At 43.1% G+C, this 12,202-nt stretch overlaps 1 protein-coding gene across 2 annotated transcripts in view; it reads right to left on the minus strand.

Moving 5' to 3' along the window:
* The window catches only part of bzw2 (basic leucine zipper and W2 domains 2), a 28,164-nt gene extending 15,975 nt beyond the window's left edge, over positions 1–12,189 (minus strand). The window contains exon 1 of one of the 2 annotated variants that reach the window (XM_069194741.1): positions 11,772–12,189. In XM_069194741.1, coding sequence (XP_069050842.1) covers positions 11,772–11,887 — 116 coding nt within the window. In that variant the 5' untranslated portion in view covers positions 11,888–12,189. Of the gene's footprint in view, positions 1–9; positions 118–11,771 lie in introns of those variants that run through there. The other variant, XM_069194742.1, reaches the window with a different exon arrangement.
* Between the last annotated feature and the right edge of the window lie 13 nt (positions 12,190–12,202).

Consider the following 12,202-nt stretch of genomic DNA (forward strand, 5'->3'; position numbering starts at 1 on the left):
GGCACTCACCCGCTACGAGTTCCTGCTTGATACCGTGAGAGAGGTAAATATCTTTTTCAGCATGCACTGTTCCCAGCCACTGGCTATGTCTATATATAGAAGGCTCATCCAAGCCTTGCTAACTTAAGGGATTGGGTCAGGCTTTATACATGTATTATATTACAGCATGAACTAGGAGGAGTTAAGTCTCCATTTTTAATAACAGCTACGCGACTTGGCATGTAAGCCACACAGTGCCACAGGCCTTGGTCGCCCAATTGTGTTCATGAAGTCCTGGGTTAAAGCACAAGCTCACAGAGGTCTACACTTTTAAACACACTCGTTTCTTGTCATTCTTCCGAGTACTCCTGGCACCGTCAGGTTTGCCATTAGTGCTCCTACACTTCTTGACAGGGGCACAATAGCAGTAACGACCAGCAAAGGAAACTGGAAAATGTCACTACTATACTGTAAGTCACCATTAAGAATTTCATAGTGTTATACATTAAAGACCTCGGGAAAGGTACCAGAACCCATTTTGTCCATCTCATACATTATTCCCCCACCCACCCCCCAAAACAAACAAAACGTTTGTGGGGAAGATAAGGAATATTAGATCCCGCTATACAAGCAGTGCTGAAACATTAACAGTATTCCAGCAACACAGCAACACTTAAACAGCCAGAAAGCACAAATGGCTCAATAAACAAATTATAAGGATGGTACAGTCAGACGTTCTTAGATTGTGAAACCCAGGATTGATTGCATGTAAATATGCCTGTGTAAGATTTTGCACAGGCAAAATCTGGCACATATTCCTGAATTCTATGTTATTCTGGCCTGCTTGCAATACTGGCACAAGTACGAAACAGTCAGACTAAATTTACACACCTTAAACTAAACAAATAAAGCGACTAATCTGATATTACCCAGTTATAATGTTCTAAGTTGGATTTTGTTCCAAATGTTAGAATTGCGTTGCATGTACTGTATCTTTAGAACACTGCAGACTGGCCTACTGCACTGAGATCTATCCGCGATCTTCCTCTTCTGCTTTTAACTTTCACAAACCACACCAGGGGCCAGATGTGGAAAAACCGCCAAGACGTGAGGTGCAGTCGAAGCCGAGCTAGAGCCCCCAGGTGGTTTCACAGCGAAGGTGCTTGTTCAGAGCGAACGCTGGTCCCTAAAGTCTAGATGATGACAGAGTGAACGTCGGACGTATCAATAACCCGCTGGGAGCAACATTCCCCTGGCAGGACTGTTTCATTGGCCAAGTCCCGCAGGAGTGAGCGAGGGCACCTTGGCTTACTGCGCAACAGCAGCCCGTTTAGCTGGACTGGTGCTTGTGATCTTGCTGTGCAGTAGGGCTCCTACAACAAGTGCTGAGTCGCCTTTAAGGCTCCATGGAGCCAGGTGGCTCTTTTCAAAAGGCATCTTTAAAAACGGACATTAAATATTGCACAGCCAGGACTATGTGCTCTCCCTGACCTGTGACCTGTGACCTGTGACCTGTGACCTGTGACCTGTGACCTGCTCTCACACCCTCTCCAGTTAAAAAAACACAGGTAGATGCAGGTCCTCGCTCTCCCTGTGCGGAGTAAGGATTGGAGTGCTCAGTCAAGCTGATTAGAAATCCTTCAAACCATGGAAAAAAATGGAGAACGATCACAGCCTGTTTTGCAAATGCAACGTCTTATCCTTTTTTTCTTTCAGCTCTCCTTGGAACATAAGAAGTGGGACAAGAAGAGCAAGCAATCTGGCCCACCTAGTCCATTTGTTTTTCGTAGATAACTGATCTGATTATTTAGATGTTTGATCCAATTGAATCTCATCCCATGGATTCTTAAAAAAACAGGTTATAGGTATGACGACATGAGTTCTCCATACTCCCATAACCCCTCGTTATGAAGAAGACCCACCTGTTCTCAGCTGTAAGTGCACCTCTCCACTGCTTCCACTTCCCACATTTCACTCTTCTTTTTCACTCTTCGTTTTATTCGAATTATGTCACAGGTATTGCTGGTCACCTACCCTTCATGCGCTTGGCCAGAGAATGGCACTAGTATTTTCTTCTGGATGTTGCAACCAGTCTTTTACAAACACAAAACCAATGACTTCAATGGGACAGTTCATTATTATACAAGTCTATTTCACTGTGCGGTGTTGTAATTGGGTCTTCAGTGGTCCGCTCAGGTCATTATAAAGGTGTGGTATTTCCTCTTGCTCTGAGTTGCACCTCAGTTGGCGCCTTTGGCTTATCTGGAGTGGTCACTTATAGGACTCTGATGTGCACATCAGCCTGGTCCAGCCCGGTTATTCAGAATGTCCCCTCACTACAGTTCTGGTCCTCAGTCAAATCAATAAGTGCTTACCATTTTTGTTGATACGCCTCAGTCCACTTCAGGTGTGTGGACTTGTTCTCTAAACTCAAGGTGCCGCAACAATGGAACAGCGGATAGACAATGGAACAGTGAATCACAGTATTATTTCCTTCCCAAGTTATTCCCCGAAGATAATAGCAAAATAGCTCCCATAACTAGAAAGAGAAATAAATAGTGCCAACGCAAGCTTGAGTCATCAGGAAAACAAGCCTCAAGTTTCCTAAACTTGAATTAGCAACCAGTCATTTTTCTTTGTATGAAGGCCTATATACTGATCTGTGGCTCTAAGTACAAAAGGAAAAAAAACAACAAAGTTTACTAATATCAGAATTCCTTTAATCTTCTGTATTTGTCTGACCCCATGGCCTGTGAAAGGTGCTACTGTACAGGTATATCCACTCTGCTCATGGCCCAGTAAGTGATGGGGGAAACACTGCTTTGGGAGGTGGGAGGAAAGCAGAACACTTGGCAAACATTCACACAAACACAAGGAGAATATGCACGCTCCGCACAGACAAGTCTACAAAGCCAGAATCAAACCTGGGACCCTGGGCTTTACTGCACTACCTTTAACATACCACCATCTTTAAATAAGACAACTCACCCGCCTTGTCTATTTTCAGACGTCATGTCCCAAGGGTTCGGTCTGACACTACCAGAACAGAACAGGTTTCTGCTTGGCTAAGACTCTTCCAGCTACTGTACATCTCTTAAGATCCTCACGTTAATGTGAATCCCTCTAAGATGGGGCATACAAGTAACACAGGCTATGAAAACTCAAGAGGATGTGATGATGCCAAGAACTAACTTAAAGGACAGGACAGAACCCTCTCCTTTTCTCTTGAGATTGTACTTGCGTGTTAACAACTATTTTCTTTTCTTTTTACCTTTTTTTGAGACCTACTTACAACGCACACTAACTAACCATGCAAAGGTGGCGTCAGAAAGGAGACCCCAAAAGCACGACAGGACACAACGCTGGGAGGTGCAGCAGAGGTATCTGCACTGTTTTCCTGAGACAGAAAGGCGTGGTGTCACGATAATGACCCTTCCACGTCTGTTCAGGAGGAACAGTCCTGGAAAATGATCGAAGGGGAACCAACAAATAAGAGAAGAACAAGCAACAGGCATGGTATTCAATCAGAAAAGAACACAGAGGATAGATGTAGCTGCTGATAGTTTGTGTGCCTTCAGTACAAGGCTGGCCTTTTATACAAAGGAATTTCCTTTTCGTGTCTTACTGCTCCCTGGACAGTACAAGCTCTTTTTGCATCTGATTAGAGTATTCCCAGGTGTAGTCGTTACCACGGAGCCCAGAAGCTCAGTGGAAACATATGAAAGCTCGGTATTAAATGACAATCATCTTGATTGCAGGACCATAAGACCTTAAAGCAAATGCTTTTTATTGCATCATGGCTATATGTGGATATACTGTGTACACCCTGCTGCCAAGATGATACACCATTAAATCCACAATGACATCAGTGGTTGCATAGTCATTGTGTAGGTGGAAATCCAGTGAAAAAAATATTTTCTTTCCTGAGACAAACAGGAGTTAGCAGATTATTTTATCCTTGTTCAGGGGTGATTCCAAAAGGTTTTGCTGGGAATGCAGATAAAGGTTATTAGATTGTGCATTCATACAATACATAATGAAAACAACATTTTAATTTAGCAAGATACCAAATAGCTGAATGCCTTAAAAGACCTTTTTGGTCTAACAAACATAATGCTAATTGGAAAAAGGCATGAAAATTGCATATTTTCACAAATAAAGTGTGGTTCTGCTATATACTGTGAGTGTCAAGATAACACACACAAAAATCCACTCTAAAAAAGAAAAGAAATGATTTAATATTCAAACTGCTGTTTGCAGTAAATGGATGCCCTTTGAGTTCTTACTAGCAGGATATTACTATGCTCACCCTGGTATGATGATTCATGATTTTGTAGGAGGCACTTTGTTTGAGCAAGATTAATTTTATGCTTCTATGTTTTTTTCCCCCATTTGACTGCTACTAAAAAAAATGGTAAAAGGAAGGAAAATTAAAGGTTATAATATAAAAATCTTAAAATAGACGCAATTTATTTTTTTAAATAGAAGTTCTGAATGTTTCAGATAGCTGGGTCTGTACTGTTAAATCTTCTTAAATGCTCAGAAGAATTGGCATTGCCACATGGAAAAACAAAATGTCTAAAAACAATGAACATTCTGTGGTCTAGCATTTTAATTTTGAGTTATAGCAATTTAAAAACCCACTGGTTTATTACAATCTCACACAGGCCTAACATGTTTGTGTCTGTTTTACGATATCCAATAAATGACTGCTAAGCAAAGGCAAAGTACCTGAACACAAAGGTCAGGATCCCAGCCTGGTTCTGTAGTGTTACGTGGGGAGCAGGTGACTCCCATTCTGGAAGGGACATCAGCCCATAGCAGGGATTTGCCTCCCAAAGTGCTAATCTCCTACCAACACACCTAGGTGGACTGGAGCAACTGGGGTCAAGTTTCTCACTCAAGGACCAACAGCTGTGTCTGCAGCTTTATGAGGTTCTTCCAATCTCTTTATTTACCATGTTTCTCTCCTGCAGATTTAGCAGGGCAGTATTGGAGACGCCCACGTCTCTGACTGCGCTAATCAGAACCCGACAAAGGACCAGTCACCTGGCACTGACGGCACCCCCTCCTGAATCTTACCCGACTGTGGCTCCAGTTCTGCTTCAGCCTTACACATGCTGCCATTCACAAAGCTGCCTTTCGGAGCGTTTCATCCTTATTGTTGAAAATCAGACAAGGTCACGCTCTTTGAGCACGCTATCGACCCATGTCACTCATTGGCTCGGATACCAAGCTGCACGCTAAGGTGCTTTCATGCCAGCTGGAGGTTTACAGTACATGACTAGATAAGCTCATGATCAGACAGGCTTTATCCAAGGGCATCCTTATATGGGCACATTATTTTCCATTTTGCAGGATCTAGGGTCTCTATTCAAGGATGTCCACTTAAACCTCTGTTGTTTGCCTTGTCCTTGGTACCTCTTGCTCAATAGTTCTGTCAATCTATTTTTTCCTCTCCCATTTCTGTTAACAATACTCAGTCTTGTTTTTCACTCTATGCAGTTGATAAAGGCAGTTGCCTCACCTGCTAGCTATTTATGAAGGTTCTGGAGTGCTATCAGGGTGTAGAATTAGTTGGTCCAGGTCTTCAGAACTACCTTTAAATTCTGCTTTGAAGAAAACCAGCCCACTTCCAACTGTGGTGCTAGACAAACACTCCAGACACTCTGAAGTGAAATTACCTCTTCCTTAATAACCATCAGAATAAACAAATTTAGCAAAATATTTAAATGGGTAGACCCTGACCTGAGCAGATAGACTCACTTCTCCCATTCTGTTCAGGTTTGCGTCTCGGTAATATAAACGAATGCGCTGCCCTGCTGGGAGTTTTTAGTTCTACGATTCCTTTTCCCCTCCATGGTGTAGTGGGATAGACCACATTGTCACATTTCTAAATTAATATGAAAAGGGAAGGATGTTCATATCAAATTCTCCAGTCTGCAGTGAGAATGAACAAAGTACTTCTTCAGACAGTGATCCAAACCCCTCACAGACCCCATCCTTCCCCCTGGTCCCTTCTGTACCCTTCCTGTCCAAATCTGTACACATTTGGGAGTGTCCAGCTATAGGATTACTTAAGAAAAAGGTTTCCTCCTCTTTGTGCACTACTCTAATGCTCCTTGCCCTCAGCTCATGCTCCTGCTGAATGAAAACTCCAGTCTCGGCCTCTCCCTGATGCAGAAACAGATCTAATTGGCTGGTCTGGCTGCAGCTAACAAGACGATGATGATGGCTCTGCTTTGGGAATCTCCACACCTGCTCTCCTGGCATCACTGGTTCCAGGCAATGATGATACGGAGATTTTGCGGTTCAACAACATTAAATTGTCAGGTTGTTTTGGTCTGCTTCATTCTGTTTTTTAACAATTTTAAATGAATAAAAACTGACTCTAACATACAAGAGCAGGTGATTCTGAGGTATTACCCCTGCTAAATAGATCATGAACTTTGGACTGGAAGTGCTGTTTCCACTATCCACTTTTATGTGCCTTTAACAGAGGTCCTCAAACAGCACCCGAGACAAAGCAAAACAGGTACTGTACATATCAGCATTCTGCACAGTGATAACAATGACATCAAAACACCCTGCATGTTTAATATTGAAGTTTATCACTGGCTTTTTTCCCCCAAATTTTGTACTGATTTTACAGTGTTTACTGCACTGCTTTGCTGTAACCATTCTACAGTAAATACTTTGAAAACAAGGCCTTCTTAAGTTGTGCGGTTTTACAGATCCCTTATGTAGTTTTTATGAGTTTGTAACACCACTTAAGAGAAAAGCACTTCTCTTAAAGCTACAGAGGGACACAGTTCCTTGACTGTAAAAGGAAACAAACTGAAATGCTTCTACCACAGTATTCCAGCTAGGACTGGGTTTCATCATGTCCTGACAGCCAGTCTATACACTGCCTAACACTGCGATAGAGAGCCCATGACCCACTACCCGCAGCCAGGTTTCAAATTTTATCTGACAACTTGTACAAACATAGCAAAAAATAAAAAGGCAACCCTTCAGATCGGTCAGCATTCTTTTTTTTGTCACTAATCCATAAAGCATAAATGACTTACAGCATGCATAATTAGAGTAAAGACTGACAAATACAAGACACCTTTTTAAGGAACATTCTGCACAGGATGACAAAACCCCAGTTATAATGAAAGGAAAACAATGCTAGACATACATTGGAAATATCTTAGTACACAATAAAGCCATTAAACTTTGTTTTGGCCTGTGCTGTGCCACTTGTCATAATTTACTTGCTTTATCAATCTACATTGCTGTTAAGGCCTTGATAAGTGGCATCATAGAGTTAATAACAGGTGTGTCTACATACAGTACCCCAGTTATCCATTCTCCAGCCTTTACTACAGCCAATTAACTTCTGAGGTGAATAACATATTGAATATGGTCCAGAGCATACACCTTTACAGGGTTTCATTTTAAAATTTGACAAATTAGTCATTTTAAAATCATTTTTTACTCTTTTAACCAACTACGAATGTTTACTACCAGGAATCAAACTAAGCAGCCCACACATAGCTGTTGGCTCTTTACCAAAATGGCAAAGGCAAAGTCTAGGACCCAAATGTGAAGCCTTTATCACTGATTGTTCACTGTCAAGACAATACTGTAGGCAAAATACTACATTTTGCTTTTTACTGAATGAAGTGATTTCTGTGCTGCACATAAATCGTGTTAATGGTTAGAAGTATGACCAAGGTCATGTTAAAGTGAGGTCTCCCTGCCAACCACATTACCATCTACTGGAAACTCTGTCAGATTCTCTCTTTAACAAGGGGCTGTCATGCAATCTATCCTTTTAACAGCTCTCAGGCGCTCAGGCAAAATATAGTAACACCACTATTTATCAGCAATTCCCTGCTAATTATAGTTGTTTTACAAACACAATGTACTACGATAGTGAAAAAGATCAAATGTATTCTCAGCACCCAGTTAAAAAAAAAACCAACTCACACAGATCTCTTTGATCCTATTTTGCAAGGTATTCTCAAACCCCATAGTAAATAAACCCCTGGTTATTATTACAAGACAGTAGCTTTTGCTGGCTTGCTAGTTATTATTAAAATTGGCAAAATTATAGATTATACACTGCTCGGAACTGAAGTTGGTTATTCGGTAGGGATTATATTCCTTGAAATAACAATGCTCGAGTCAGTTTCACACAGTAAAAAGCTGCAGCAGACACGTGACAGTAGGGTAATCTGAAACAGGACGCAGATCTGCTGCCTCTTACAACTGTTTTCCAGATAAACACAGCAACATGTGCCAATACCTTTCACCAACCGTGCAGTGTGAAACACTGTTCATCTCACTCCGCTTAGGTAAATGAACACTTAACAGAATTCAATTTCAAATTCCACAATATTTTTTTTAAGCGTATTAGGATTTAAAAAAATAACGAATAGTGACAGCCCTAGGGTCGGTTATCTTTCTTCAATCAATTTGAGAAGTTCACGAATTAATGAATTTCTCATTTGAATTCATTTACACTTCTACTCGGATTCCTGCCTTTCCAATCCAGTCCCACGTCACGTGCCAGCTCTGAAAGTTCACACAGCACCCAGCTGCAGAGCTCAGGGTGGGAAACACATCAGCGGTGCCATTCTGCCAAGCTATCGCTCATCAGACAAAAAGGCCGAACAGATGTTTCACTCGGGGCTCCAGATTCTGTCTGAACTTGTGCTTGAGATGTATAGCACATTGGCCAGTGCTTTGTTCTGCCGGAATCCAGGCAACTTTTCTATGAATCGCAAAACTAAAACTAACGCTTTGTAAGGTGAAACTGTAATGTTTGTTGACCTACATGCTCAGCCTGAACACAAAACTGAACAGAAACTACTTAACGATAAGGTTACTGCAAGAAGGCGATTGCAAATGAGGGAAACGGGATCTTTTGTTTCGAGCTGCACACAGGTTGTTAATCACAGGCTAGCTGAATCAGGTTTGAGTTGTAAATACTTCTTGGGTTTTCTGTCCCCATTCAGCTGTGTTTCCCCAGTTCTGTCGGCTTTATATAAACTGATCATCTTTTAAGACCAGTTGGAGAGTGTTACCTTGGAGGTGGAGGTATTTCTGAAACTCGAGACTAAGCGCAGAAACAAGTTAACCAAAAGTCTTAATAAATAAGCAGACCAGTTAATGTCATCAGTTAACACTGGAGATTCAGAGCTCAACTGGATCAAATACAGTGGACCCCCCAGAAACAGGGCTGCCAACTTCTGCTCTAATGAGACTCCTAAAGGTGCCGAAAGTATCTTTAGGTTTTCTTTACCAGCTCCAAGGCACGAAGTCAGATCCTGGCCTCCCAGCCTTCTGATTGGCAGGTCTGCAGAGGTACAAGTCACAGCTGACTGTGTACCACTGTTAATGCCAACTCAAGCTGTGTGAAACGCAGACTGCAGAATGCAACTCTGGAGCCAGCTTGGGAGTTTTGAGTAAATTTCATGGAAGACCTGTTTGTGCTGTGAAACACAGCAGACACATTTAACATGCAGTTAAATTTTATATCAATGCCAGACACAACAGCAAAATTCATAGTGTTCAGAACCTTATGGCATTGGAAACATGTTGGATGTATGTCCAATACTATAATTATTGTGAATATCATGACAAGCTACATATCTGAATAAGTAAACCTACTGTCAGGCCAATCAAAAGTGACCCAACTGCACAGATCGTGATGACACCCGGACGGTACCACTGAAGGAATCACAGCGTTAATGCCTTGAATTGGGGGTAGCCTGTGAAATACCTTTTGGGCTCAGAGGATACATATCGATAGTAGCGTTCAGCACCCTGAACAGCTCCGGTTCGCTGTTCTTGCTCAAGAGTTCTCCAAACACCGCGAGTTTCTGTAGAAACGTTTGGACATGCAATTTACAGTAGTGTCTCGCATGACATGCACATTTGCATTGTATTGTCAAAATGATGGGATTTTTTTTTTGCTAAGAAGCTAGAAGCACGCTAAGTGCTATCATGTCAATTCGTACTTTCACACCTTTAACGTGGCTCTGCTGAAAAGAGACGGACGGACAACGATTAAAAATGTCAGACAGGAGAAAGCGTTCATATTACAGCAGGTTTCAGAAAGTCAGACTCCGTTTACTGCCGGTAGTAGGAATTTAGATTCCGGTTCTTAGTACTTATTTTCATACAAGAAATATGCAATTTGATATACAGTATCAATACTTTTAAATTTATTCATGGGGAGAAGAATCATTGGATGTATATTCAGACCAATATTTGCGTATCGTCGTCGAATTTGCAAAGTAGTCCAGCAGTATTTTTACTACGCTATTGACATATATGCACATGAATATTAAAATAATGCTGGTGACGTAACATTTCATTCATGTCCTGTGGGTTTTGAGGTTGCTGTTGTTTTATTCACGTTGTGCGTGGATCTTAGCGCAGGTCCGTCAGCTATGCATACCCGCGGTACAATTTCGGGAAAATGCATTTCATACACAAGAGTCAATTTTGTAGAAGCACTGTAAGAATGAGAAATGTCGCTCAAAACTCTTCCTTTTCCTTTAAAACCGAGATAAATGCTTTGAACACTCAGCAGCGAATACAAGCACGGCGAATTGTTCTGCAGGGCTAAAATGTTCAATTTGCAACGCAGCGGAAAACCAAAGACGTCTTCTGCGTTATTTACTGTAAGTAACCCGCGTATTCAAAAAGGAGAACAAAGCAGGACTTGAAATTTTTAGAGGACTGAAAACAGATTTTCCTGCCCTTCTGAGGGAATCCCACTTGTAAGCGTTTCGCTTCCCCGGGTGAAGGACGGTTTGAACCTATACAGTATCCAGCTGGCAACCTGTATCCGCTTCTAAAAGCGCATTTCCAGACAGCACTGAATTGGATAAGACACCCGAGTCGACCGCAGACTCAAAACACTTGCGCAAGTGCGCTCAGTTATTTGCCTCTTATTTGCAACCCCAGAACAAACTCCGTGAAAAGTTCGCCCTGAAAATGAAATTGAAATAACCTTCAAGCTTGTCCACCACTGAGGTGTTTCTGAGAAATTTAAAAATTGAGATTAAATCAAAACGATTATTTGGGACTACGCGCTTTCAGACTGCTGGGGTATTACGCACCCAACGGCATAACTTTAATATTTCCACTCCCCTGCATTTATCTTGGAGCAGCTTCTCGCGTGTGAAAAGTACTGCTTACCCTGCCTGAAGATGAATTCATCCTCATCCAGAATGTTGTTTTTATATATATATACTGTTCAGAATATTTAACTGTTCATAAATATATATAACTGTTAATATAACATGTTCAGAAGACACAGCGGGTGTGAAGCGTCAGACCCACGGTGTGATTTAAAAAGAAATTTGCTCTCATTCTGAACCACATGGACCTCATCAAACGGTACGTTTCCAGCACTCAGGCGTCCATAAACATCGCGTTGCTACATACAGTCACCTGTCAAACCAGTCAAACAGAGCGTAATCATCATGAGTGTTATTGCAACGCGATTTTCCGAGGAAGTTCCCTCGATTCGCGTCGTACGCAGCGTCTCACTCCACAAAACTGACCACAAGTGTGTATATACACCCCCCACACACACACAGTGCACAGGTAATCCGGAATTACCCCCACCGACAATCCGGTCGATAAAGTGCACGTCGTCTTTCTCACTGTTTGCCCCCCAGATGGTTTTCCCAGTCAGTCAGGGTCCCCGCTGGTCGAGCCCAGAGCCAGCGCCCCCCCCAGGGGGTGGGGGGGGTGGGAGTGGGGTATTGCAGGGCCAGTCTTACCTCTCAGTGTGGTGTCCTTGGTACTCGGGTTGCAGGGGAGCAGCTCTGCAGCAGCAGCAGCGGCGGCGGAGGACGGGCAGTCTCACATGGCCCTGGGCATCACCGCATCCGCGCATATACTGCGGCCTTAATCCTCACCCGCGGAGAACGGCGGAGAGGAGGCGGGGGGGGAGCGTGTCGAGCAGGACTTTATTCCACACGCCGTGTCGCCGTTTGCGGGGGTTTGGGTCGCCGTTTCGTCTGCGGGGAGGCGTCTGATGCCCGCCGCCCTCAAGTGTGCCTCACCCCGGCCACGCCCGGCCCCGTTTCGGGGACGCTGTCCTCCCCGGGCCCCCCCCGTCCCTCGGCTCCGTGTGGTGCACGCCGGCCTGGGAGACGGCGCACTGCGCTGCGTGTTTCGGGAGTCAAGAGGGGGGCGGCAGATGCGCTGT

Source organism: Lepisosteus oculatus, chromosome 10, assembly GCF_040954835.1.
Source record: "Lepisosteus oculatus isolate fLepOcu1 chromosome 10, fLepOcu1.hap2, whole genome shotgun sequence".
Lineage (NCBI taxonomy): Eukaryota > Metazoa > Chordata > Actinopteri > Semionotiformes > Lepisosteidae > Lepisosteus > Lepisosteus oculatus.